This window comes from Lepus europaeus, chromosome 6, assembly GCF_033115175.1.
Source record: "Lepus europaeus isolate LE1 chromosome 6, mLepTim1.pri, whole genome shotgun sequence".
Taxonomy (NCBI): domain Eukaryota; kingdom Metazoa; phylum Chordata; class Mammalia; order Lagomorpha; family Leporidae; genus Lepus; species Lepus europaeus.
In genome coordinates this window covers 118,225,611-118,253,219 of record NC_084832.1, presented here as the reverse complement: position 1 = coordinate 118,253,219, position 27,609 = coordinate 118,225,611, and the positions used below count along the sequence as shown (strand labels likewise).

At 47.3% G+C, this 27,609-nt stretch overlaps 1 protein-coding gene across 1 annotated transcript in view; it reads right to left on the bottom strand.

Moving 5' to 3' along the window:
• Positions 1-17,513, bottom strand: part of SSPN (sarcospan) — a 35,716-nt gene extending 18,203 nt beyond the window's left edge. Inside the window, exon 1 of the mRNA XM_062194961.1 lies at positions 17,207-17,513. Within this exon, the coding sequence (XP_062050945.1) occupies positions 17,207-17,470 (264 nt within the window). The 5' untranslated portion in view covers positions 17,471-17,513. The remainder of the gene's footprint in view (positions 1-17,206) is intronic.
• Between the last annotated feature and the right edge of the window lie 10,096 nt (positions 17,514-27,609).

Sequence of the window (27,609 nt, the reverse complement as noted above, 5' to 3'; positions counted from 1 at the left end):
AGCGAGCGGCCACGTCGAAACCAAGTCCCGTTTCATAGATGGGGAAAGGCTTTGTGCTCCCCGGCACATATCAGACATCTGTCAGAGTCGACAGCTGTGCCTGTCAGAGGACAGACCCCGGATCTCAACCACTACATGGCCTGGCCACCTACAGGGCCTGGCCACCTCTCTGGAGGGAGCCTGACAGCGCTATCAACCAGAACTGCAGAGAGCCGGAGAACATTCTGTCATCTGCCGCTCCCCTGCGTGGCTGAAGCACCATTGCCAAGGCAGAGCCCGAAGAAGAATTCTCTGAGATCCGGATGACGCCTGCACCAGGGGACCACTCAGTGTCCCTACCAAACGGAGGAAGTGATGCTTACTTTACAATTTGTTTTTAGGATCATAGATAATGTGCCTGGAGTGGTAGTAGGTATTATTATTATTTTTCCATTTCATATGACCTCTCACTGTGCCGGTGTAACTTACTCTGAAAATGAATAATATATGTAAGTATCAACACTCTAGAAATAATGTCATTCTGCTCATTTAACAAATAGTCGTTGTGTACCTACCACGTGCCAGGTGCTCTTTGAGGCTTGGCAGTACCACAGGGAACAGAAGACACAAAAATCCCCGCCTTGATAGGGTTTATGTTTTAAAGCAGAGGGGCAGCCCACAGCAAATACATGAATTGGTATATAATACATCAGCTGTCGAGCAGAGCGATGGCAGATACAGCAGTTGTCACCATAGTTTCTTTGTCCAGCAGACATGACAGGGAGCGATTAGCAAAATACAAATAATACGTCTTTACAGACATATATTTCCCTGTTTATATATTGATTAAAAATAAGGCAGACTTCTAGTTGTTTCTTATGAGAGCCTTGCTGGGTTTGTTATTTCAACACTGCGCATCCACTATCTGTTATCCAAGGCCTCACAGGATCCATGTGCCACATATCTGTATCTCCAAAGAAAAGACAACAAGAGCTAATTCTAAGAAAGTTTCACACCCAAATGGGCCACACACCTGAGACAGAGACCAGCGCAGTCCATCTCAGCTGGTTCGGACAGACACGGGTTCAAAAGCTGCTTCTACTACTTTCTAGCTGTTGACCTGCAACAAGGCGACCTCCTGAGCCTCCATTCCACTGCCTCTGGGGTGGTCACGATAAGGCCTCCCTCGCAAGATGCCATACGGATGAAATGAGGCAGCTCACAGAAGACGCTTAGCAAAACACTCAGCACATCCGAGCAGGGCAATACATATTTGCCAAATGAATTAGTTAATCCATTTGTTTAGTCACTTGGGCCAGTTTTGCTTTTGTAACAAGGGCCCACTCTTCAAAATCTTTCCAACAATGTTGACATAAATGGTTTGCAAACACTGAAATTATTCAACTTCTTTTTCCGTTCCTTTTTATTTCTGCTACAAACCTAATTTATTATCAACTACCGAGGAAATGCCAATCTTAGTGACCATGCCAACCTATATATGTTTCTCTGATTACACTGCTGTGGTTTTATGAAGATGAGCATTTACTTTCTGAAAAAAAATTATTGTCAGCTAAAAGTCTTTTCTGTCCATACCAAACCCAAACTTTGTATTGCTTAAAAAAAAACACACAATTATTTAAACAAAACAGAGATACTCAGGGCAAATCATGGAAGTGATAAGAATTACAGGTGAAGACTGAAAATCAGCCACAGGGTTTAGGGCAGGGTTGAGCCAGATGCGGGGATCATTGTCACAAGTTGCCATTGAGTGCGAATGTACAGATGTTAAAACTCGGAGCACTAATGATAATCTCGGTTCTGTAAAATCAAGCTCTCGCTAGTAGCTTCTTCTCCACTATGAACAAAACTATAGCTACAAACAACTTTTTGGAGCTGGGAACTTCCGCTGAGGAATGTTTTATTTGGCCTGTGATCTATCAGGAAGATACTCCGTGTCTTTCCATTTGCCTTAGCAACCTATACCCCCAGAGCGTCACTGGTTTTACTCTTGTTAAATTTTTTCATGAGAGTGAAATTTGCCAATGGAAAGTTCTAGCCAGAGACCCTCTCTTATGGAAGCACTAAGTTCTGCTTGTGCATGAAGGCTTTGGCTTCAACATCCTCACTAATTAATTTCCATATCTTTTTTGGGACTTGGGGGAAACAATTAGCATTTTTTTCTAAAAATATTTCTTTATAAGGATGAATCGTGAGGGTTTTTTTTAAAGAAGTAAATATTAGAGATTTAGGTCCAAATTTCTGAGAGAGAAGACCATTCTGGGTGATAAACTCTATCATGAGAAAGTATTTCCTCAAGGTGTAAGGAAAAAAGACGCTTGCTCAGTCACACTTAAATTGAGCCCATCTGTAACATCTGCTCCATCTTTCTCTTGCTCCTTTATCGTAAAATAGTCCTTTTGGCTGAGAAGTTGATACCTGACAGGTCTGTTTCTGAAATGCTATTGCTATAAAAGCATCTTCATACATGAGTATGCAAAGACATGCAAATTCAAAAAAAAATGATGAATGTGCTAGTTAATTAAATTGAAACACTAAAGCAGGCTTATCCTCACCTACAACCTTGCGAAATCTTGATCTCCCTGGAAAATAAATTGTAAAAGCGTTGCTAAGAATCCCCAAGGTGATTGTAAAGGAAATTGTTTCTCATGCAATTGCCAGCCATGAGAGAGGATTCACCTGCTGCATCATGAGAAAAGCTTGGTAAAGACCTACATGTCCTAAGGAGTACTTATGGACCAGGCTCAAGTCTTTGTATGGTTGGATACATCCTTTCTAGTCCAAAGTGGTGGGTTTCATCCCGATTTGGAACTGTCCCAGAACGCGGATTTTCTCTCTCTCCAGTTTCTTTCCCACCGGTGCTGCATTGTAATTTGCACTGCGGTGTCGTTTCACCAGCTCTGTTGTACAAGCCCAGGAAGAGTGGGAAGAAGAATGTGCTTGTTCAGTGTGTGCTCTGTTCCCTAGCACACAGTGTGCTTTGCAGATGTTCCCCTGTGTCTCAGATGTTGCTTTATAGATATTAGAACAGCACCTTGGGGAGCTGATAAACATGAGCTGGAACTTGTGCCCAGCAGCTGGATGCAAGGAGTGTGAATCCCCCCCAAATCCTGCGGATACAGTGTGCTTTCCTTGATGTCCCTTCCAAAGGGAGGCTGGAGCCGCCAGGAGGATCTGTGAGAGACGTGTCAGCACCACGTTACCACGATGCATGAGCTCCGAAAACCTGCTTGAAAATGATTGCAAAGAGCTCCTCATTTTAAATCAATGAATCCCACAGCTGGACATTTCATCAACTCAGGGAAAACTGAGACGGGAAATCTGACAGCCGTCCCAGTGTGTGACTGTTCACCCAGGGCTCCAAGTAGATCCCGATGGTTTGGGTTTCATTTCAATATGATAACACTGCTTTGTATCTAGGATAGAATTCAGATTGTGCAGGCACTGCTGGGAATTTGTGCAGTTCCAACCTCAAAAGGCTGAAAAAGGCAAACAACAGAATTGTGATGCTATGAAGCTGGTTATGGAGGAAAACAGGGCTACAGGTGTAGGACATGACTTAGCCCTTTGCCCTACAAGGCCCTTCTTCCTTATCTACCGGGACGGCACTCCCCCCTCTTCAACCTTCTTGAACCCAGTCACGCTCATTCGTCAAACCCTGCCAGCCGCAAGTGGTACCTTTTACTTACTTTGTAGACATTATCTCATTTATTTCCCAAAACAATTCAATAAGCAAAAGGTATTGCTCTGTTTTATGAAAAATTGTGGTTCAGGGAGGTTAAGAAACTTGCACGTTGATCTATAAAAAAGATTTTTAAAAGCATCAAGAGATTCTATTTCTGCATTATATAAAAGACTACATCATATGAAAACGCTCTCCCTATTAAGTTCTCTAAATGCTGGATAAAAAATGTAGCAAATATCCTTTATATTAATATCAGAGCTAGCAAGAAAATAAAAGAAACTGACCAGGGCAAAAACCAAAGAGAGGAGGGAAGAGCGCTGGGCAGACTCAGCAACAGAAGGGTTTGGTTTTAATAATAGCCACGTGGGTCAACAGTGCATGCCCCGAGCATCTCCAGGGAAAGAGGTGGGACCCATACTTTGGCATAAAGGTGGCCCGTTAAATGGCTGTAGCCTTACAGGACTAGAAAATAATGAACCATCAAGAAAGCTGTTCTGTCTCAGCTGATAGCGCAGGGGTTTTGAAGTTTTCCTATTGCGTGCACAGTCCTGGAACTCATTAGCAGGAGGTAAAATGAAAGTGATTGTGAAAAAAAAAGGCTTTATCTGAGCAAACAAATTATAAAAGGGGTAGGGAGAGAAAAAGGGAATAGAAAGAACAGAGAAAGGCCAGATTTGCCGATAAGATAAACATAAATATATGAATGAATTGAAATGTACAGATTCTATTGGGAGAGTGGTTTTGACAAACTGAAGAAATATTCATGAGTTAATTATGGATAGTTGAACACTGACTTGATCCTATTGAGAATTTAACTTGCTAGATGTGATACTGCTGTTTTGGTTACTTGATAATCTTCATCGTTGGAATGTCATAGTCGAAGACTTCAGGAAGAAATGCCTACAAGTCTGGGATGTATATCCAAACAGCCCATGTGTGGTGTGCGGGTGAGGAGGAAGCAAAAGAACATACATGTGAGACGAGACTGGCCATGAGTTAATAATTATTGAGACCGGGTGATGGGAACACAGAGGCTCATTATATAATTTTATCTACTTTGTCTGCTTGAAATTTTCCATAATAAATAGGTTAGGGTAAGAAACTGGCTCTAGGCCTATGATGCCATTGGGAGACAAGGCAAGATAAAACCATTTGGAAGGGCTACATCCTGAAATTGGCCACACAGGATTGTCACACATAAAGCTTCTTGGGAGATGAACTCAGGAACCAAAATTGGCAAACATGTGAGGAATTGATTTCCTGGTGAAGGCCAACACTTGGGGTCATGCTCTTCTCGGGGGAGTGCATTCTCACTTTCAAGGGACGTCCCAAGAGGGGGCTGTTGTTAGGAAGGCTGCCACCTGCTCTGGATATGTCTTGCTCACTGTGACCCACTCTCCCGCTTCTGCACTGGGCTGTGCCTGCTCACCTGTTTCCCTCGTCTACAAGCGCTGCTTATGCTCCAGCCATTGTGATGTGCACCACCAGGAGGCCCTCACCAGAGCCCAGCAGATGCCGGTGCCATGCTGTGCAATCGGCAGAACTGTGAGCCACTAAGCCTCTTTTCTTTATAAAGGACGCTGCTCACATATTCTGTGGTGGCAACACAAAATGGACTAGAACAGGAAGATAGAACATGCAGGTTCTAAGTACCCAGCTGATAGGAGCTCCAGACAAAGGGACTACAAGGGAGAGATGATGTTTTTTGGGGGGAGGGGGTGTGGAAATGGTTGAAGGCTTTTTAGAATTGAGGAGAGACACAAAAATCTCAGATAAAGGAACCATGACAAGCCTCTGGTGGTATAAACAAAAACAGAGTGAGCATTAAGACACATTATAGTTAAGCTACCAGGCACCAAAAACAAGAAGAAAATCTTAAAAGCCATCAGACACAAAGAGTATGTTATCTATGAAGGAACAAGGAGATGGTGAGCAGACTTTTAAACAGCAATAATTGAAGTCCAAAGACAGTGGAATCACATTTTCAAACAAGTTAGAAAAAAAAAAAAAACAGCTGTCAACCTAGGACTAGAGGAATGTTTTATATTACATTTTATGTAGCTATTAAGTACACTAAAAAATTAAAATGAGAGTTATAAGGAGAAATAAATAAATCTACATGATTTAGAGAAATTTAAGGAGGTACATTTCTCAGTAACCTATAGATCTAGTCCAAAAAAAAAAAAAATCAGTAAGATGTAGAAGATTAAACATGACTAACAAGTTCATTTTAAAATTTCATATAGAACCCTAAGCCCCGAAATGAGAAAACCAACATTTTTTCAAGCATATATGGAATTTAAAAAAGAAGTAGCTGGGGGCTGGCATTGTGTCTTAACCGATTAAGCTGCTGCCTGTGATGCCAGCATCCCATATGGGCAGGGGTTCATGTTCCGCCTGCTACACTTCAACCTAGCTCCCTGCTAATGTGCTTGGGAAAGCAGCAGAGGATGGCCCAAGTGCTTGGGCCCCTGCACCCATGTGGGAGAACGGGAAGAAGCTCCTGGCTCCTGGCTCCTGGCTTCAGTCTGGCTCAGCTCTGACTGTTGAAGCCATTTGGGGAGCAAACCTCAGATGGAAGATCTTTTTCTCTCCCTCTCTCTCTCTCTCTATGTATCTCTGCCTTTCAAATAAGCAAGTCTTTAAAAAAAACAGTAGCCACAAAGTAAATCTCATCAAATATCAAAGAATGGATATGATGAAAAATGAACTAAGCACTAAGTAATGAAGTCGAAGTCGATAATCAAAAGATAAAGGCATCAGAGTACCAAAATACTAAAATAAGTGCTAAGATCTTCTTTGCTCATGTATAGAAGGTATAAATTCCATGAAAATGCCAGGAGTATTTTTTGGGGAACTTGAAAAGCCGATTATAAAGTATACAGGGGGTACTTCAGAGAGTCCTGGGAAAAGTAAAATTAAAGGATCAGTTTACTGCAAAAAAAATTTGAGATCCATGCATAGTTTTTTCATAGAAGGCATATTCTATGAAATTTTTGAAGACTGCTTTTATATGGAAGAGAAAATGGCTAAGATCACCAAGACAGTTTTGAAGAAAAAGACTGCTTCTCCTGACATATTTCTAACAAGATGCATTCCAGTGTTATTTTAATTTAGACAATGTGGTATTGGCACAGGGAGACACAAAATAATGAGACTAACAAGAAGCACAATTTCAATCTAACATGGAAACTTAGATGATAAATCCGTATATCAGTGTGGAAAAGATGCGTAAAGCACTAAATGGTGCTGGAACAATGAGAAAAAATATAGACCCCACTTCCCATTGTACACACTCAGTAGATGGCTTAGAGATATAAATACAAAGAAGCAAATCTTTAACATTTTAAAAAAACAAAATAGAATAGCTTTTTGACCTTGAAGGAACTTCTTTAAAATAAATAAAAATGGAAGCAATACCATAAAAAAAAGAACTGATAAGTATAAATTATTACAATTAGCTTTTTTCATAACAAAGAAGCATAACCAAAAGACATGACACCAAGAAAATTAACAAAAGTAACAAGCCCTACAGATCATTAAGAAACAACCCATAGAAATTTTTTACTAAGTCAATGACGGAAAACAAAATAAAATGCCAATCAACATAAAATATATTCTATTCCAATAGTAATCAGAAAAATGTGAATGAAAAAGATGCTACTGCACACAAATAAGATAGGTTAAAAAAACCTGCTTAGTATTGGTAGAAGTATAAATTAGTACAACCATGGATGTGTGATAGTGATATGGCAATATCTAGTTAGATGCCTATATCTTATGAACTAATAGTTCAACTTCTAGGATGATGCCTTAGAGAAACTTTGAATATCTAATGCAAAATTATAATTGTAAAAAAATTTTTCATTATTATTATTACTTAGATAGGTAGATGATAGACAAATACATGATACACATCACTCTCATCTGCTGGTTCACTCTGCAGGTGCCTGCTACAGCCAGAACTGAGCCAGGGCCCATGTGGGTGGCAGGAGCCCAGGAATCACCTGACACATCCCTGGGTCTGCATTAGGAAGCTGGAGTCCAGGAGCCTGAACTGGGCGTGAACCCAGGCACTGTTAACCAGCATCTTAACCACCAGGTCAAACACCCAGCCCCTTGCCTTTTCTGATCCTCCCAGGCAGAGTTCATCCCACCCTCTCTGTGCCACCCCTGCGTGTTGTCAAGCTCCACCGAGGCACTTGGTTTTTCCAACTACATTGCGATTGTAGTACATGAGTCTCCTCCTCCAGACACTAGGCTGCAGGTGGGCACCGGGCCTGGGGTCTGCGAACACAGAGGGAGAGTGGCTAACCAGAAGTTTCTGATTGGAAAGCACTCTCTTTGATAGGCCCCTGCTGTGTTGCTTATCAACCAGCTGGCTCACTCTTGTAGGGATTACCAGACGCGAATCACCAGCAAGTTCTACGTTTTGCAGAAGTACCCACTTCCAAAGGTAAGAGAAAGAAATATGTTTGAGCATTTCTTATGAATCCACAAGAGGGTGCAGGTGGTGGTGGTGGTGGGAGGAGCTGTCACCTGTGTGGGCAAGAAATAGCAACTTGTACTTGATTTGTTTTCCTTTGTAAAACCCCGCCGATGGTCTCCTCAGAGTCCGGTCTACACTATTCAGGTGTAATAAATAGGTTCTCAAATTAAGTCCCACTTAACAAATGACTGCAGAAAAGACTCTACGTTGACTCCCCCCTGGGCTCATATATGCGCGATGGGGCAATCAATAGCAATATGTTGAACAGCACAGCCAATAGAAATTGTGCAGTAAATCAAAATAAATGCCATCCCTCACCACCAGAACAGCAGTGGCAGCGAGAGAACCACCTTGTTCAACCCTTTAAAAATTATTGCCAAGTGGTTTCTGTCATTGGGAGTAACTTTTAAAAATCCGACAGGCTACCGGGGAGCACAAACGTGAAGTCTTGTGTTCTTGCCACGAGGAGGAGGGCAGCGCCCCCGGGCAGCCCCAGCCATCCCCGCTGCCCCTGGCCTGCCATGGCAACATGGTTTGTCGAGACACTGAGCTTTTTGTGATGTGAGTGTGAGGACGGCAGCCGGGCAGCGAGGGAGGGAGAGGGGAGGTCTCGCGCTGGAAATGTTCGCGGCGCACTCGATTTGGGGCCGGAGGGACAGTGATTTACTGAGGGTTCTAGAACACACTCCAGGGCCATGTGTCAAAGGACAGGTGGGCTCGGAGCCCTGCACAGAGAGTGAAACCTCGCAGCAGGCATCCCCAGGACGAAGGCAGTCTGCTGGGTCTAGCCCTTTGAGAAGAGGGCTGGGGAGAGGGCCCTTGGGAACTCCAAGGTCTGAAGAGTTCTGCTCCCTTTATTCCAATCTGCGCCCACCTGCAGAACCAGGTGGCACAGTGCACTGGCTTGGGTGTCCCCACTGTCCCCCTAAGGTAGGCACAAGCACCCTACTTGCTGCTCCCTCACCTGCCACTAGGAAGGTTGCAGAGGGAATGCTCTCGGCCCCCTTGGAACAGGCCTCCTGCGTGGCTTTCCTGGCCCCGCCAGGCAGGTGAGGCCCAGCCTGTCCCAATGGCCTGAGATACCGCCACACCTGATACTCCGACTGCAGGCGAGTGTTATTGGCCCCCCTCCCCACCACCACCTAGTAATAATAAAGCTAAAACTCTCCCTAGTCAAGATCCAGTGAACACATTAGCAACTCCCCTCTTCTTCTCTGCTGTCCTTACTTCCCATCCAAGAACCAGGTCTTGATACTTTATCTTAAAAGGGCCTCTAAATGGCTCCTTTAGTGAGTGCTGAGCCAAACACTTTAAACACAAGTGTAGAGGGTGGGGGGATACCACGAAGAGAGTGTTCTCAGGGCTCCTCCCTGCCCCTCCCAGCCAGGAGAGAACGGCTCAGACACGCAGGGACGGGAGTAAGGCCCCCGGAACCGCATCTGTGAGCAAAGCCTTTGCCTTCGGTGGTCTGGGTACTTTCTGGTCCATTGCCAGGCCCCAGGAAACATAGCACTGGGATGCTCAGGAGGGCGCCAGGAAGGGGCTGCAGGCTGATGCTGGAGCTTGACACTAGCCACGCCTTTTGCCAGCTCTCCATTTTGGGTCTGAGATTGGACCAGTCCTTCTGAAAGGCTAGTCTGTCTCACGTGGCCCTGTGGAGAGGGAATGCAGAACCCAGTTAGGAATGCCTAAGCTTGGGGCCAGCACTGTAGCAGTGGTAGGTTAAGCCTCCACCTGCAGCACCAGCAGCCCATATGGGTGCCGGTTCCAGTCCCAGCTGCTCTACTTCAGATCCAGCTGTCTAATTATGGTCTGGGAAAGCAGTGGAAGATGGCCCAAATGTTTGGGCCCTTGCACCCACATGGGAGATGTGGAAGAAGCACCTGGCTCCTGGCTCCAGTCTGGCTCAGCTCTGGCTGTTGGGGCCATCTGGGGAGTGAACCAGCAGATGGAAAATCTCTGTGTCTGTCTATCCCTCTGTCTGTAACTCTGCCTCCCAAATAATAACTCTTAGAAAAAAATAAAAAAGGAACGCATAAGCTGGACAAAGAGAACCCTCGGAGAAGCCCTGACATGGTCTGAGCGGGGAACCACCGCGGGGGTACAGCTGGGCCGAGAACTAAGTATCAAGGAGTAGGGCCCCCGGTGGGGACGCCCCATGGTCGTACCCCGACTTGTTGCACAGAACTGAGCATCTATCTCACTTGTCGCAGCGCAGCAGAAACAGACATGCACAGCGGAGAGGCCCAGAAACCCCCATGGTGAGGGCACTGCCCCTCGTGGGACAGCGGGCTCCGCTAGCTGCCGACAGTATGGGCAGCCTCCAGCAGTGCCCCTAGAGAACCAACAGAGGTGGCACTCCGCCACTTCTTGACCCTCAGTTACACTCTGGAGCAGGAAAGGTGGCTCGAAAGCCTCAAGGAACGACTGTGGCACGTGAGCTGCACAAGCTCTCTTTAGAGGTGTATTCGGATCGGTCGCCAGGTCTACTTGACCGTGCTTCTGCAGGCATTTGACAAAGGCAGCACTCTGGAAATGCAATGAAAGCGACTTCCTCCCAATCTGTCAGTGCTGCTGTGAGCTCAGAGCCCAGCACCAGTCCTAGCACCACGTGTCGGCTCTGTGGCTCAGGCCATTACGGCACCCATTCGGAAGTCTGGCTATTCCAAGAACGCTCCGGGGCTTTCATGAATTATCTGTGAAATGAGCCGAGGAATCCCGGATGTGGCTGTACAATGTATAGACCTCACCAAGAGTGCTATGGCCTGAACCGTGTGCACCCCAAACTCTTATGTGGAAGCCCTATCCCCAAAGTGGCTATGTTTGTAGGCAGTTTTTAGAAGGTAATTTGGGTTAAACAAGGTCTTGAAGGCAAGGATCTGATCCAATAGGACTGGTGGCTTTGTTCAAAGAAGAAGAGAGAGAGAGAACTCTTCCCTTCCTGCACCTGCACGGAGAGAGAAAAGGCCACATGAGACACAGCACATGAGACCCCGGCCATGCTCTTACACTGGCCTCCCAGCCTCCGGAACGGTAAGAAAACGTGTCGGTTGCTCAAACCACCCAGTCTATGGTATTTCATTGTGGCAGCCTGAACGGACTAAGACAGAAAGAAACACGGATTTGAGTGAATGCCATATGTGTAGGTGCACACATATGAATTTTAAAATTAACCAAGGCAATTGAGCCGGCTGCCTCACTCAGGCATCTGACGGCTGCTCCTGCCAAGTCTGTATCTCAATACATGCAGATGTGAGGCTGCACCCCAGCCTTCTGAAAGAGGGTGTGCCTCTGAAGTAGGCTGTCGTACCGTTTAGGCCATGAGTCCCATTCCTAACGGCTGTTTAAAGAACTTCAGCAGCAGCTCATGAACTCGTCATAAAACCTAGTTCCAAACACTCGCAGCGAGTGGTAAGGACAAGGCTGGAGTCTGATAGCCCACGGTCCCATCCAGCCCTGGATTCTGACCAGCACTTTTTTAGTTTTCCAGGATGTAAGCCCTAAAAACGCAGTGAGTTTGGCAGTGAGATGCTACCTAATTAAAATTTAATGGCAAGATTCTCTCCCTGGCCCACAGGCACACAGAAACGCACAGGCTGAACTCCCCCGCTTTGTCTTGGGTGCACCTTTTAATGTTAATGCAAACCCTTCAGGGCCACACAAGTGAGCGGATCTAATTAAACAGCAGCCTGCACAGCAATGTCACGCACAAGGCTAAGACCAAAACAAAGTCTAGAAAACACCCATTTTCTCGGACCAAACTGAAAGGGGACATCGTGCAAGAGTATTGAAAAATTTTGTGGGAAAATGGACTTAGAAGTTAGGTTTATCTTGGTGCAAAAAAATTCTGAAATTCAGGCATAGTTTTTCCATATATATTTTCCATAAACTTCCTCAAGATTCCTCATATTACTATGCACTATATATACTCTTAACAAGATAACTGCACATCACATTTCTCAAACATTGATACATCTGCATAGAAAATTATCAGTACTTCTAGCTTCCACTTGTTGAAGGTTCTATCCAAGAGCCCATTGCCAAATTTTTCTCTCTTCCCAGTTCTCTTATTTATTTATTTTATTTTATTTTATTTATTTTTGACAGGCAGAGTGGACAGTGAGAGAGAGAGAGAGAGAAAGGTCTTCCTTTGCCGTTGGTTCACCCTCCAATGGCCACCGCGGCTGGTGCGCTGCGGCCGATGCACCGTGCTGATCCGATGGCAGGAGCCAGGTGCTTATCTTGGCACCTGGGCCATCCTCCACTGCACTCCCGGGCCACAGCAGAGAGCTGGCCTGGAAGAGAGGCAACCGGGACAGAATCCGGCGCCCCGACCGGGACTAGGACCCGGTGTGCTGGCGCTGCAAGGCGGAGGATTAGCCTATTGAGCCACGGCGCCGGCCCCCAGTTCTCTTCATAACCATGATCAAATGATTTAGCCAAACTATTATGTGCTTCTCTACCAAAAAAAATATGGATATTGACCCTAACTATTCCTTGCATGCTATTTGTCATATGCATACTGTATTCTGTGCTGTATTCTGTTTTAAAATCAATAAGCATACAATTAAGTTGACTTAAACATTTAAAATCTGAATGTTAAATTCCTTAGGGGGAGTTACCATATGAAAACTGTTATTGAAATATCTGACAGGACTTTTAATCATTCCAGATTAATGTGATGAGTTCTACCAATGACATTAAATAAAGGAACCATGCATCTCTTTCTTTTAAGACCTTGTTTTAAACTTTCTAATGTTATCAATGTGGTATTTCTTCAAGGCTCTTATTCTGGTAGATGGGATATGGGACCCGTGCAGACAGAGTGGAGAAAGTTCAAAAGCACAATAAGGCAAACAAAGTCCCACTTTCCATGGAAATGTTCCCTACAGAGGCCAAGAGGGCAGTGATGACTAAACATCCCCACTGGAGATGGGAGAGCTGCTCTGAGATTGACTTCAGAGCTCGGATACCAAAGAAATAAAAAATGAAAGGTAAATGGGCTTTAAAAATATTTGTGCAGGTTAAATTTTCTGATTGGAAGTATTCATGACTGTCAGATATGATAAGGGAACGTGTCCATCCTCATCTGGACATCTCCTATAAGTGTACATGAATCATTATTTTTAGACCAATGCCTAGCGTGGCAGGCAACCTCAACAAACGGTACTGAGTGGCAGCAAACAAGTCCAAGTTCAAACACACAATGCTTCACCTAAACCAAAGCTTTGTTCATCTGGGAAGGAAATGGGGAAAAACCCTCAGGGTCGTAGGTTCCTTCCATCCATACACAGTCTTTATTTCACCAGTAAGGATTCCAAAGTGATGAGCAAATCTGAATCCTATCTGACCCAGCCACTCAAGAAAAAGAAGAAAATGCAAAACAAATCTATGTTTCTTAGGATTTCCTGCACCTTGCCAAGTTCATCCTCAAAGATCCTGTATCACTTTGCATTGTCGTTATGGTAGGACCTCCACCCATCAAACCATCTATAAAGGATTTGGGGAAGAGAGTTTCTTTTCCTTTATCAGACTATTCTGTAACTGAAATAAAAGACTTCAGTCACCTCTCTAAGGGCAAGCAGAGTCGTATTTATGAGTAGACAAGAAATAACCAATGTGTTTTCCGCAGATGCCACTGGACTTAATATCCAATGCTACATCTCCAAGGGCTTCTTTAGCCTTTGTCCCCTGAATGAATATTCATCACATCACCCAGGCACAGGTCAACAAAAGTCGGTGAAGAGAGTGCACTGTTTAACCAGCTTCCCCAAATCCCAAGTCAGTGGGCTAGCCACCCTTGTGAAATGAGGTGATGACAGCTGCAAAGAGCCAGCCAGCACACAGAGCCACGGCCGAGGGAGGCATGTGAAGCCACAGGTGGGTGTGTGCGTCAGTCTGAATCCAGCCTGCTCTCTGTGTGTGGCTTTGACTGTCCTTCAGCCCCACGGATGAACCTGTACTTAGGTCTAGTGAGTTTACTGAACAATGAAAACTTTTCCAGTATTCCCCACAGGATATACCAGCCCAGAATCCCGGTGTATTACTGAGGGAAGGTGAGCCTCTCTGCTTTGAGTTCCTTTTTAATAAACCTCCAGAGAGATGCAGAAAGCGCTGGACTAGTCTAACATCACTGAGATTGCAAGTGATCATTTGGCTAGAAATAGAGAAAGGTGAGATGGACAAACTGATGGCAGCTTCAGGATTCAAAGTGGTGCAGAAGAGGCAAAGCAGTGTGGGGCAGTGGGTTAAGCGACTGCCCTTTGGGACATGGGCACTCCATATTCGAGTGCCTGGGGTTCAGTCCCAGCTCCACTACTGACTCCAGCTTCCTGCTAATGCCCATTCCGGAAGCTAGGAGGTGATGACTCAAGTACTTGGTTCTCTGCCACCCAAGTCAGAGACCCGGATGGAGCTCCTGGTTCCTGGCTTCATTTGGGAGTGAATCAGTGAATGGATCTCTCTCTCTCTCTTTCTCTTTCTCTCCCCCTCTCTCTCTTTAGTTTTCAAATAACATTAAATAAATAAAATTAAATATAGATCTGTTATGGAAACTTTACAGAGTTAAAAATGACTGTACTGAGCAGGTATTTAGTACAGTGGTTAGGATGCCACTTGGAACACTCAAATCCCTTATCAGAAGGCCTGGGTTCAAGTCTCAGCTCTGTTCCCAACTCTAGCTTTCTACTAATGAGTACCCTGGAAGGCAGCAGATGACGGTATACGTGGTTGGGTCCCTGCCACGTATGTGTGAGACACAGATGGAGTTCCTGGCTCTTGGCTTCAGCTTGACCCAGCCCTGGCCATTGCAGGCATTTGGGGAGTGAACCAGTGGCTGGGAGCTTGCTCTCTCTCTCTCTCTCTCTCTCTCTCTCTGCCTTTCAATTAAATCTTGTTCTGAAAGGCTGAATGAAACAGAGCCACTTCTACCAGTGGCTGTCTCACCAAGAGTTAATAAGAAGAGCTAACTTACGAATGCTCACCTCAGCCAATGTTGTTCAGAATTCTTGTATTCGCTTATTTAATCCTCAGGCCAACTCTAAGAGGTTGGCATTATTACAGCCACTCTGATAGCAGTGAAGAAAGGAAAACCCAGAGAGGTGAAGGAACTGTTCGACACAAATGGCCGCGCTGCACACCAGGGACAGCCAGCACACATCTGCACCTCTCCAGTAGCCTCACTGTCTCGCACCTTCCCCCAAGAGCTTGGACGGGCCCCCCGGAGAGCAGCCACACACAGCACGGCGAGGACAAGCACCGTGTCTGTGTGGCGTGGTGACACGTTGCCTCAGCTCGGGCCTGGCTTCTAGACACCCTGCTCGCTGGTCTTGGGGCATCTCTGCCACCTGCTCTGCTCCACCAGATTCCCTGCTGAAAGAAGGAGCAAGAAGATAGCTATCACCGGGCTACACACTAGGAGCAGGCTTCCAATGAGGCCTGGATTCCAACAAAGCAAACCAGAAGGGCCAGAGCCTGGCTCCACGTCATCCCCTTGGGGTCACGCTCCGGGAGCAATGACCGACGTCATATCCCACAGCAGACTGGGCTCAGGACATTTCAGAGTGGTGCAGTTTCTACGTTCGTGCCTCAGCTACTAAAAGCCAGTTTTCTCCCCATCGGATCTGCTTCTTTGATACTGGGCCATGTAAAGCTGAAAGAAGCAAAGAATAGGGAATTCCTTGCCATTGCTCGTCCCTTTAATTCGCTTTGCCTGGACAGACAGACGCGTTTCCCTCCGGGTAAGGTGACAGTCGCTGAGGCCACTCAAGGATCCAGCGTATCTCCCTGAACTGCTATTTTTAAATTCACTTGATTGAGAAAACTCCAATCACAGTAATTTCAACGGCATTCTTAGTACACAAATTAAAAGTTTTAAATTACTCCGCCAGACTCTGCGAAGGCAAATACTCTTAATGAGAAATCCCTGCCTCCATGTATATTTATCAGGTGCCTTTACCATCTGTCCCTGATACGCGATCATTCTGAGGGTGGTCACACACGGTCCCGGTGCTGTGGTCAGAAACGGCAGTGATGTCATGGGGTCTCTCCCCGTTCGCTTCCCTCAGCCCAAGAAGTGACAAGTGTTTCACGGGTCAAACAAAGCCACGCACGGGAAAGAGTTTAGTAAGCTGCCGCCCTGTGATACGAGGTCCCCTGAAAATTACAAACCCCACGTGGCGGTCAGGTGCCTCAAGGAGGAAAATGCAAGTGGCCTTTGGTGTGCAAAGGACTCAACCTGGCCGAATGCTTCGCAACTCCTGGTCCTGGGTGACTCTGTCCTGGCTCCATCTTGAGAGATGCCAACGAGAACAACATAAGGACGATGTGGTCAAGAGAAACACCACATGTAAACCATCTAGCTGGGCAGGCACACAGTAGGCGTTCAATAATGGCACCCAGTTGACACTCAGACATTCATTTAACGGAGCACGGTGTGTACCTGTGTCTACACTCCTAACAAGCGGGCCCTGTTTGGCTGGGAACAGTGCATCCCTTAGCTGGGTCCCAGGCTGACTTTTGCCGTGGCCAGCGCACTGGGCTTTCTCACTGTGGATTAAGGCTGTACTCCCTGCGTTCCCATTTCCTGCCTTAGAACATGATTTCCTAAAACCTACTAATGGAGTCTCTGTTCAAACAAATAAACTGAACACCGCCCGATGTAGCAACTCCAAGTCCAGGCGTTTCTCTCCCCAGCCTGCCTGTGCCAGATGAACTTCCTGCACTTTGGGCTACTTATTTAGGGACAAGGGTGGAGGCAGGGGGGTAGGGGAGGGCCAAGGCCAGAGTGAAGCCGCTTGGTTATGGACGCTGCGTCTGGCCCTGAGCAGCAGCCTTCGGGTTGGCCTGGCCAGCTCCAGCGGCGGGAGCAGGGCCGCGAGGCCCCCCGGGGCAGCCGTGTGCCCCGCCTTGGTCACCGAGCAGGGCGCGAGTTAGAGGGGCTGGGCGCATGCAGCTGGGTTAGTCTCCACTCGACCACGCGGCTTCGCATTCCGGGTTGGCAACCGCGCTTAAGGCAAAACAGACTTGATGCTTACAATGATCCCAGCCCAATATGGAGTGGCTCTGACTAGCAGGGAGGAGCTGACGCTCGCCATGAGGAAGCCCACCACGGTCACGGCGACGCCCAGGGCCAGCTGCAGCAGCGCGAGCAGCAGCGGGAAGCGGCAGCCGCAGCACGTCCGGGCCTCCTCCTCCCCGCGCTGCCCGCGGCTCCCGGCGCCTTTCTTCGGCCCCGGGTCGTCGGGCCCGGCGGCGTCCCCCTGCCTCTGCTGCCCGCGGGGCTGCCTGTCCTTGCCCATGGCGGCTGGTGGCCGGGTGGCTGGGTGGGCGCGTGTGTGCGGCGCCTTGGGCGCTGGAGCGCGGCGCGGGGCGGGCCGAGCCTGCCCTGGTATTCGAATTACGGAGGCTGAACAAATATGGAAAACATTTGGAGGCGCCGGGAGCCTCCCGGGCCGCGGGGAGCTCGGAGCAGAGGGGGGATTCGAGGGGGGTCGCCTACTGCCAACGCGCCGGGACGCATCGCCCGCCAGGCCGGGGCCCAGGCTGCCAAGCGCGTGGGGGCTTCGGCCTCCTAAAGCCTGCGCCCTTCCGATCCGCTGTGTGCGTGTGTGTGTATGTGTGTGTGTGTGTGTGCCCGCTCCGCTCAGAACCCCAGGATTTGTTTTGGTTTTTCTGGGAGGTGCAATGCAAGGTGATGAATGCTGAAATCATTTGCGTTTAATTAATGCACAATTTAATCTGAAATAGGCATTGCTGGGCTCCAAGCTGTGAAGTCATTTGCAGAAGTTAAATTGGTCGTGTTTTCCAAGAGGCATACGTGCTTCCCTTTCTTTTTAACTTCTGGAATCCAACTGACAGATAAAGGCAATTTTCCCACCGAGGTACCTGCTTCTGAAATAACTGTTTACAGAGGCGCTGTGCTAGTGGTAAACTCTCTCACACGTCCTTGGTTTGAAAAGCTGCTTCAATGGGGTTTAAAGGGGTTGCCAGGCGGAATTCGCTGATCACAGCCGTGCCTGGGGGGAGGGGAGGCTATCCAGCCTAGAGATGGGTGGTTTTACTCTGGGGACATTCCGGAGTTCTTTCTGAGACACCTGCAGTGTGCTGAATTTCAGAGTGTTTAGATGGAGAGAGACCGGTCCCTGGCCCAAAGTTAGAAAGCAGATCAATAACTGGTTTTTCCCATCCCTTCCATTTCGTAGTTTTTAGGTCAAATTTCAGGGAAGCCACTGGGGAAGGGTCCTGTCACGTTGTCATGTTTCTATCCTGTGTGACATGCTCATTTTAACATGTAGAAAGCTGTGTTCAAAAATAACCCAGGCTGCCAAGAGACTAGGGTAGCTGAGGGCTACTGCTGGGGGGTTTGCTGTCTCTGCTATCAGCGGAGTCAAAGGAACTCCAGATGCCTGCTTTGTCTCCCTGGAATTACATTTAACCATCCTTGGCCCTGCCTGTAGGCTGTCACTTCCCCCACAAAGGCCTGCTGGAAGACAAAGTGTAGTCCTCACCCGATGGGCCTGAGTGCTCTCCATGTGCCCTCCCTCCGGGCCGGTGAGAAAAACGTGATCCATGGGAGAAAGGCCCTAGTTGGGCAGCTGAGTCCAAACCACTCTCAGGGGAGGACCGGAGAGGCGGAGCAAGGTCATGTCCACTGTGGGGCCAGCTCCCCCTCAGGGTTTCTAGTGTGAACAGACAAACAAGAGCTGGCCTGGCACCAAGAGGCCAGCCTCACTTGGGCCTGACTGAGAGCAGTCCGAATGACAGAGTGGAAAAGTGAGTGGCTTTTCTGTGTAAAGACAGTAAACACTTATAGACAGCCAGTCGACTACCTAGGATCAATTTTTTTTTTAAAGATTTACTTATTTATTTGAAAGTCAGAGTTAGACAGAGAGAGAAGGAGAGGCAGAGAAAGAGAGAGAGAGGTCTTCCCTCTGCTGTTTCACTCCCCAATCGGCAGCAACAGCCGGAGCTGTGCTGATCCGAAGCCAGGAACCGAGAGCTTCCTCCAGGTCTCCCATATGGGTGCAGGGGCCCAAGGACTTGGGCCATCCTGTACTGCCCTCCCAGGCCATAGCAGAGAGCTGGATCAGAAGTGGAGCAGCCGGGCCCCGAACCGGAGCCCATATGAGATGCCAGCACTGCGGGTGGCAGGCTTTACCCATTACGCCACAGTGCCAGCCCCTCAATTACTTCTTCTTCTTCTTCTTTTTTTTTATTTGACAGCTAGAGTTAAATAGTGAGAGAGAGAGAGAGACAGAGAGAAAGGTCTTCCTTCCGTTGTTTCGCCCCTAAATGGCCGCTATGGCTGGCCCTACGCTGATCTGGAGCCAGGAGCCAGGTGCTTCCTCCTGGTCTCCCATGCGGGTGCAGGGCCCAAGCACTTGGGCCATCCTCCACTGCCCTCCCGGGCCACAGCAGAGAGCTGGACTGGAAGAGGAGCAAGCGGGACTAGAACCCGGCACGCATATGGGGTGCTGGCACTGCAGGCGGAGGATTAACCCCCCCCTCGCCCCCCGTTACTTTTAATAGTATAATTCCCAGTGATATCTGAACAAGCACACACTTGGTGTCTCTTATATTCCAGTGTCACTTCTTACGACTGTCTTGTAGCTATGATCTCCGCTTTGAAAGGAGAACACCACTGAGTCTCAGAATTGCTGAGTCGCCGCACGATGGTGGTCCTCCCCTCACTGGGGCTTGGTGTGAGGGAATCCACGTGTGAATGTGGATTGCCTGCAGCAAACACACGGGTGGGCTGTTGTTAAATCTGTAATTGTAATCAGTTATCGTGGTGATAGTGTCTCAACTGCAGAATTAACAACTGTTGGTAATCCAGCCTAACCGGGTTCACCACCCTAATGTATGAGTAGACGGAGACCATCGTTCCCATGATTCCTAATGTGTAACCCGGATGTAGGCATAAGACTGGGTTCTTACTTAGTAAGGGATAAAATATGACTAGCCTTTTCTTTAAAATTTTGAGTTGAATGTAGTTGAGAATAGTTGAGCAAGAGAAGAGGAAAATTCTGTAGGCGTCTAAGTTTCAGAAGTAGGGTGTTTCTCGGTTATTCAACAGTTGTGCAAATAGCAGTCGCCCCATTAGCCCTGGGGAATGTGCTCCAAACCCTCCAGTGGATCTCTGGAATCTTCCACAGGGCTCAGCGCTGTATAGACCGTGATTTCCCTGCACATACAAAGCTATGATAAAATTAATTCATACATTAGACACAGGAAAGGGTTAACAATAATAAAATAGAATAGGTCTCTTAAAGTAGTAGTAGAAGTTATTTACAAACCTACGAACTGTTTATGTCTGGAGTTTTCCTTCTGAATCTTTTTCAGAAAGTGAAATGGCAGATAAGAGGAGATGGCTGTATTCCTGCAACAAAAGCTTTGTTTTAATTGCTTAGGTGAGATCAATGACAAATGAAAACAGGAGCAGTGAACAACCTCCTAGATACACTGTAACCCTGCCGGTCTGACTACACCTGCCTGCTTCCAGCGAAGAAGGGGAAGAAGGCCATGCAGGGAACCTCGCACCTGCTCAGATTTCCAGCCTGGTCTGGGGGATGTCACAAGATGATGGTGATGGGATGATAATCTCCCTTAATTGATATGGAAAACTAGAAACCAAGGGGGTGAGAAAACCCGTCCAGCGGTAGTGACAGGGTGATCGAAGCTGAGCTGAGAGGACTGTCCAAGGATCCGAGGGAGCCCCTCCTCCTCTTCCTCACACTTGGCTTTCCTCAGTGCGAAGTCACCTTTTCCAGCACGGAACCCAGGCTCACAGAGAAGAACCAGGTATTTTAAGTATTGGTGAGCAGTGATATCACCACTTACAGCGTAAGCAGTAACCTCTCCGGTTATTTATATTATTGGGAAAAAAGTGCAAAGTACAAACAAGTGTTTTTGGACACTCTTGGCTGCTCCCCTGACTCAGAACTGATGGAGAGTGTAAATGAGACATCAGGAGAGTGGTTAACATACAGTTTGAGATTATTTTGATCCTCTGGAGGGAAAAAATCAAGCTGAAGATCTTTATTTTTGCTGTCTATCTCAAGTTTAATATTATTTTGAAGTATTTATGCTTCTGAAAAGAATCTCTAAACCAATGTATTTCTGAACACATGTTTATAGATTGGCTAAGAACAAGAAAACATGCTTCATAGAAAAGTTATTTGCCACCTGCAACACCAGCATCCCATAAGGGTGCCCGTTCTGGTCCCGGCTGCTCCATTTACCACCCAGCTCCCTGCTAGTGTGCTTCGAAAAGCAGCAGAGGATGACCCCAGTTCTTGGGTCTCTGCCACCCAAGTGGGAGACCCTATGGGAGTTCCGGGATCCTGGCTTTAGCTTGGCCCAGCCCTGGCTGTTGCATCCATTTGGAGAGTGAACCAGTAGATGGAAAATCAATTTCTCTCTCTCTCTCTCTCTCTCTCTGAAACTGTGCCTTTCCAAAAGATTTTTTAAACTTTTTTTTAAAAAAAAGACAAATTATTACAGTTATATGGAGTGTATCAAGTCTTTAATATGTAATTACACCCAATTTGATTTTATGTAAAGAAGAATCAAATACTCTACAGAGAACTGGAAATTCATCTGTAATATGCAGCACAAGTGTCCCCAGATGTCTCACTCAGCTCCACACCTAAAATTACTCTTGGGATGTTGGGGATCCGCAGTTCTGTGTGTGTATGAGTGTGTACGCGTGTGTGTGTACGTGCATAGATGCACCAACCAAAGACATCCCCTGGACTTCTGTTTTCTTTATTTCTGTGTCATTAACTCTAAATCTGTCTTTTGTCTCAATGTTTCCCCTCGAAAGAATTAACACGTTTATAATTTTTGCATAGCAGTTTGTATTTTCAGGTTAATGTCATATGAGTGATGTATTCTTTAAGGTCAACGGAGGGCTGGGAACTTTCCTATTCTGTAGAGATTTGATACAGATGGTAGCTGTCATTCATTTCATTATACATTTCACCTATGTGCAAGATGCTTGTTGTAGTACTGGACTCCTCAATATATATTTTTGTTTGTGTAATTTTGATGTTTATGATATAAACAGGATAAAGTAGAAAAATCTCTATTTTAAACAGGAGCTACAGGGAGAGGATTGGATGAACAAATGATGTCTGTTCACATAATGGATAATTCCCTGCCATAGAAGGAAATGAACTACTGATACAGGCAGTGTCTTACATGAATCTCACTCTTGGGGGCTGAGTGAGTGAAATTGGAACCACAGTAATGTATACACATAATTTCATTTATATACAAATTTTTAAAAATATTGTATTTATTTGAAAGGCAGCACAATAGAGAGAGATGGAGAGTGACAGAGAGAGAGAAAGAGAGAGACAGAGAGAGATCCATCTTCTATCCACTGGTTCACTCCCCAAATGCCTACAATAGCTAGAGCTGGGCAGGCTGAAGCCGAGAGCCAGGAACTCCATCCAGCTCTCCTACTTGTATGGTAAAATCTCAAGTACTTGAGCCACGGATCCCAAGCGGCTGCTTAACCAGCTCTACCACGATGCCTGTCCCATTTAAAAAAAAAATTTTTTTTTTTTTTGAGAAGCAAAACCAATGAATGGTGATAGAATTTAGGAAGTGGGTGTGCAGTTGGGATAAGAGAATTGACTCAACAGGAGCAGCAGAGGCAAGGGGAGTGTCCTGTTCATGAGCAGCAGTCACATGGGTGCAGACAGTTGTCAAAACTCCTCGTGTAAGATCGGTACATTTAAATGATCTTACTAAACTCTCCTAATTTTTCTCCTGACTTTCTGGGACCTCTGTCTCAATTATCTCTTACTGCATTATAAATAACTCTAAAAACTTCATGGTTTTGCAACTATAATAATTATGTATTATTTCATGGTTCCTCCTTGGCCACATATTCAAACAGGGCACAGCTGGGTTGGTTTGTTTCTTGGAGTCTCCGCTGGAAGACTGGAGACCACAGGCTTGGCAGAAGCAGGAGGATCTCACTCATTGCTGATTCCTTCCCGTGTGACCCCACTGTTTGACCATCACTGCTGCCTCCCGGGGTCTGCAGGAGCAGAAGCTGGAGCCAGCAGTCAGAGCTGGAACTCAAACCCAGGTACTCCAGTGTGCATCACAGACAGCAACCGCAGGGCCAAACATTCACCTGCCCCGTCACTGTTTAATGGAAGCCACGTGAGCGTGTTTGTGAATTGGGGAAGAAGGTGGTAGCCTCGCCACGGGGAGAGGACAGTGATGAGACAAAGTCCTCTAGGAGGGAGAACTGGGAGAGCAGTCGGAAGGGAGCCACCCCCTCAGAGGTAGCAGCAGGACCCTTGGCAGAGTCCTTGCCTTCGGGCACACAACCAAGGAGTTCTCTCCTAAGGGATACAGATCTAACTGTGGAGCCATTCTCCTTCCATATCCTGTCCCACAACATATTGTATTTCATAAGTATAGATAAATGTTAATGAAACTATCATTTTCTGCAAAGTTTCTCAAAGGTAGGCAAAACCATGATGTCATATAAATAATAATACGTGGTATATTGTATGTTTTCATAGGGTACAAAGACTCTTAGTACACATACGGTCTCTTTAAATCTAACCAAAACCCTTCCAAGTGGGAATTTCTTCGGAGTGCGAAGTCCCTTGCTCCAGACTGAGTTTTTTCCTTTTAACCTAGGCCATCTCGCTCTAAATTCAGTGCTTTCTCCATTTCTATTTTAGCTGAATGACTCGTGTTTGTCACTGTACAGAAACAGTGAGTCTGTCCACTGCATTTAGAGGGAGTCAGACATTTTTAAGGGAATACAGCACTCTGTGCCCACATAACCCTGCCTCGCCGTGGGGCGGTGAGCACAGGTGTGTGGAGACTCAGGCAGAAGCCCAGGTGAGCAGATACCATACTTTCTTCATCACCATTGGCCCCAAAGGACCCAGCGCACTGCAAAGGATGTCCTATGTTCTTTTTTTTTTTTTTTTTTTTTTTTTTGACAGCTAGAGTTAGACAGTGAGAGAGAGACAGAAAGGTCTTCCTTCCGTTGGTTCACCCCCCACAAATGGCCACCACGGCCGGAGCACTACGCCGATCCGAAGCCAGGAGCCAGTGCTTCTCCTGGTCTCCCATGCGGGTGCAGGGCCCAAGGACATGGGCCATCCTCCACTGCCCTCCCGGGCCACAGCAGAGAGCTGGACTGGAAGAGGAGCAGCCGGGACTAGAACCTGGCGCCCATATAGGATGCTGGCACCACAGGCAGAGAATGTGCCAAGTGAGCCATGGCACCGGCCCCAGTGTCCTATGTTCTTAAGAAATATTTATAAATTCTAGAGTAAATGGAGAGTCTTGTGGCTTGACATACCTACGACATAAACGCTTCCTTAAAACCTTGGAATTGCATACTTAGTCCATTCTTAAGTGCTGTCCTTGGGAGCACCTCAGCCAAGACACCGGCTGAATTGCAATCAGGTGTTCTAAATAACAACGCTAACAACCCCTCTCGGTCACTGGGGTAGCCCGTGTGCTCCACGCAGCGCGAGCTGTGAGGTTTTCCCTTGGACCACGAGTGCCGCTCCTTGGTCAGAACAGCTGGGTTCTATTCTGGGATCGCCTTTCTGATGGGCCTCTTTCCCCTGGTCTGCCCCTGCTACATTTGGCTCAGTCATCACCACCTTGAACGACACCTTTGGTGGCAGAACAAACCCTCGCCGACCCCAGGTGGGCTCTGAGCGTCTCATTGGTATGCGGGCGTGAGTCAGGTCTCAGCTCTAACTCTTCCCAGCTGCGTGGCTGTGGGCGCCTTCCATTACCACTTGCGAACTCAGTGAATTCTGAAAGCGCTCATCTCATAAACTTGTTGTGGGGTGGAAGGCCAACAGCTGAGGAGGACGCGGAGAACGGCTGCTCGTATCCATGATCCATCAACTTGCAGTAAGTAAGCGGCGATGCTTAGTTATTCTCCTGGCGCTGCCCTTCGTTGTTTAAAATCACGTTTGCCTTCCTCTGTGTCCTCTTTCCGTGCACTCTCTCTTCGGCAATCTTGTCCTCATTATTTGCCCGCCTACACTCTCCCCTAAGAGTTCAGTGCTTCTGCCTCCTCTTAGGCTCACCTGCTGTTTCCCTGTCGACTTGGTGCTCACCACAGCGTAAGCTGTCTTCCCCACCGTCAGCCTCTGTATTCTCAACCTTCTGCTTCATGGAGATTTTTCCAGAATGCCTTCTGCAGGAAGACGATTCCCATCCCCTGCTTCTCCTATAGTGGTTTCTCTTTCTTTAAAGCGCCTCCCCCCTCAGCCCCACCTTGGATGCTACCAACCACTTGCAGGGAGGTGACCACCCTCCGGTGCCGCCTGTCATCCACCCCAGCCAGTCACAAAAGCTCTACCGCTGTGTTCCTCATCTTTTTTTTTTAAACACTTTTTTATTTTTTAAATTTGACAGGTAGAGTTAGTGAAAGAGAGAGACAGAGAGAAAGGTCTTCCTTCTGTTGGTTCACTTCCCAAATGGCCGCAACGGCCGGCGCTACGCCGATCCGGAGCTAGGAGCCAGGTGCTTCTCCTGGTCTCCCATGCGGGTGCAGGGCCCAAGCACCTGGGCCATCCTCCACTGCCTTCCCCCGGGCCACAGTAGAGAGCTGGACTGGAAGAGGAGCAGCCGGGACCAGAACCCGGCGCCCATATGGGATGCCGGCGCCGCAGGCGGAGGATTAACCAAGTGAGCCACGGCACCGGCCCCTGTTCCTCATCTTTTGCTGTGTACCTTCTGAAGGTGTCATCAGAGCAAGCAGGATCCTCGCACTTGGTTTTCACGACTGACTTCAAATTGTGTCACGAATGCTACTGAGTGGCTGGCACTCCAAAAACAATGCATTGATAATCTATTAGGCTAGATTTAATCAAGTCTTGGAAGCAAAAAGTTCACATCTCTCAAATATTGTTCTCCCTAAAATAACACACCCAGTGTGTTGGATCTCACTGCTTGTTGTCCAAGAGACAGAGCAGCTGTCCACTGGTTCACTCCCCAGATGCCCACAGTGGTTAGGACTTGGCCCTGCTGCAGCTGGAGGTTAGGAGTTCAGCCCAGGTCTCCCATGTGGGGCGGCTGTGACCCAACTACTTGAGCTGTCACTGCTGCCTCCCAGGGTCTGCGATAGTAGGGGACAGGAATCAAGAGCGAGTCAGGTATTAAGCCCAGGTACTCGAATACGGGACATGGGTATCTTAGCCACTAGGCTAACTGCCCACTCCCTGATGAACTTTTTGGAGACGCCTTGTATCCAAAGATTTCTATTTTAGTTGTACCAAATTCATCTTATCTTTGATTCCATTTTCCGCAAACTTACTGAAGTTTGCTTATATATATATATTTTTCCCCCAGTAGTGGGTTGCCCACGCAGCTTTCTTGGTTTGGTCCATCAATAAGTATTCATTGAGTTCCTTATGTTGCCAAGCAACCCAGTAGGCACTGGAGATCCAAAGGCAGGTTGCTGCCCCCTGGGAGCTCACTTTTAATGGGAGGGAGGCAGACACATAATCCAAGGAGAGTAATAAAGTCTTCTACACGTGAGGACAGACTGAATGTCAGGTGCAGGAAGGCACGAAGGTCAAGGTTAGCCTGCGGTGTCACAGTCGCAGACCCTGAGACCACAGTGGGAAACACGCGGGCACCTCATGACTCAGCGCCTGGCGTGGCAGAGTGGTCATTCACACCTCCGGTTCTGCGTCTCGGAGGTGACTCTGCACCGTGCCAGCTCAGAACTGCCGGTTCAGCCAGGACGTTTATCTGAGATCAGCCTCACCTCTCCGCCCAGCCTGCAGCTCCCTGCCTGCTCTTGGCCAAGGAACTTGATTCTTCCCACTTCACTTCTTTTCCTCTGCCTCAGGCTTGGAAGGGTGCATGGCTGGGTGGTGCTTGGTGACGAGGACACATTGTGAGAAACGTGTCCTTGTTAGGTGGCTTCATCGCGAGGTGAACACCATTGTCACCTTTTGCAGACCTAGATGGTCTGGCCTGCAGCACACCCAGGCTACATGGTCTAGCCTGCTCAGAGGCTACCAACCTGCGCAGCATGGTTCTCTGCTGAATACTGTTGGCAACAGTAACGCAACGCTAAGCAAAGAAAAGGGACAACAAACATTTGCGGGGAGATGAATTTTTCAGGCCTGTTGTAATCTCATGGGACCACCACTGTATATGTGGTTGGTTGACGGCCAAAATGTGTTGTGATTCAGTGTGTGGCTGGGATCAGATCAACACAGGTGCAGTGGGAATGCAGCAAGGGCTGAGCGACTCTCAACATCCAGCCCTATTTTGAGCCCCGGGAAGGACAGCCCTGTCGGTGGCTCTGAACATGGAAGAAGCAAGATCTGGCCAGAGCTAGGAGCCCCGCACCTGTCAATCCTTTGTACCCTCCTTCAACATCTATTTTTAACTCATAATATTTTTGTTCCAAAGG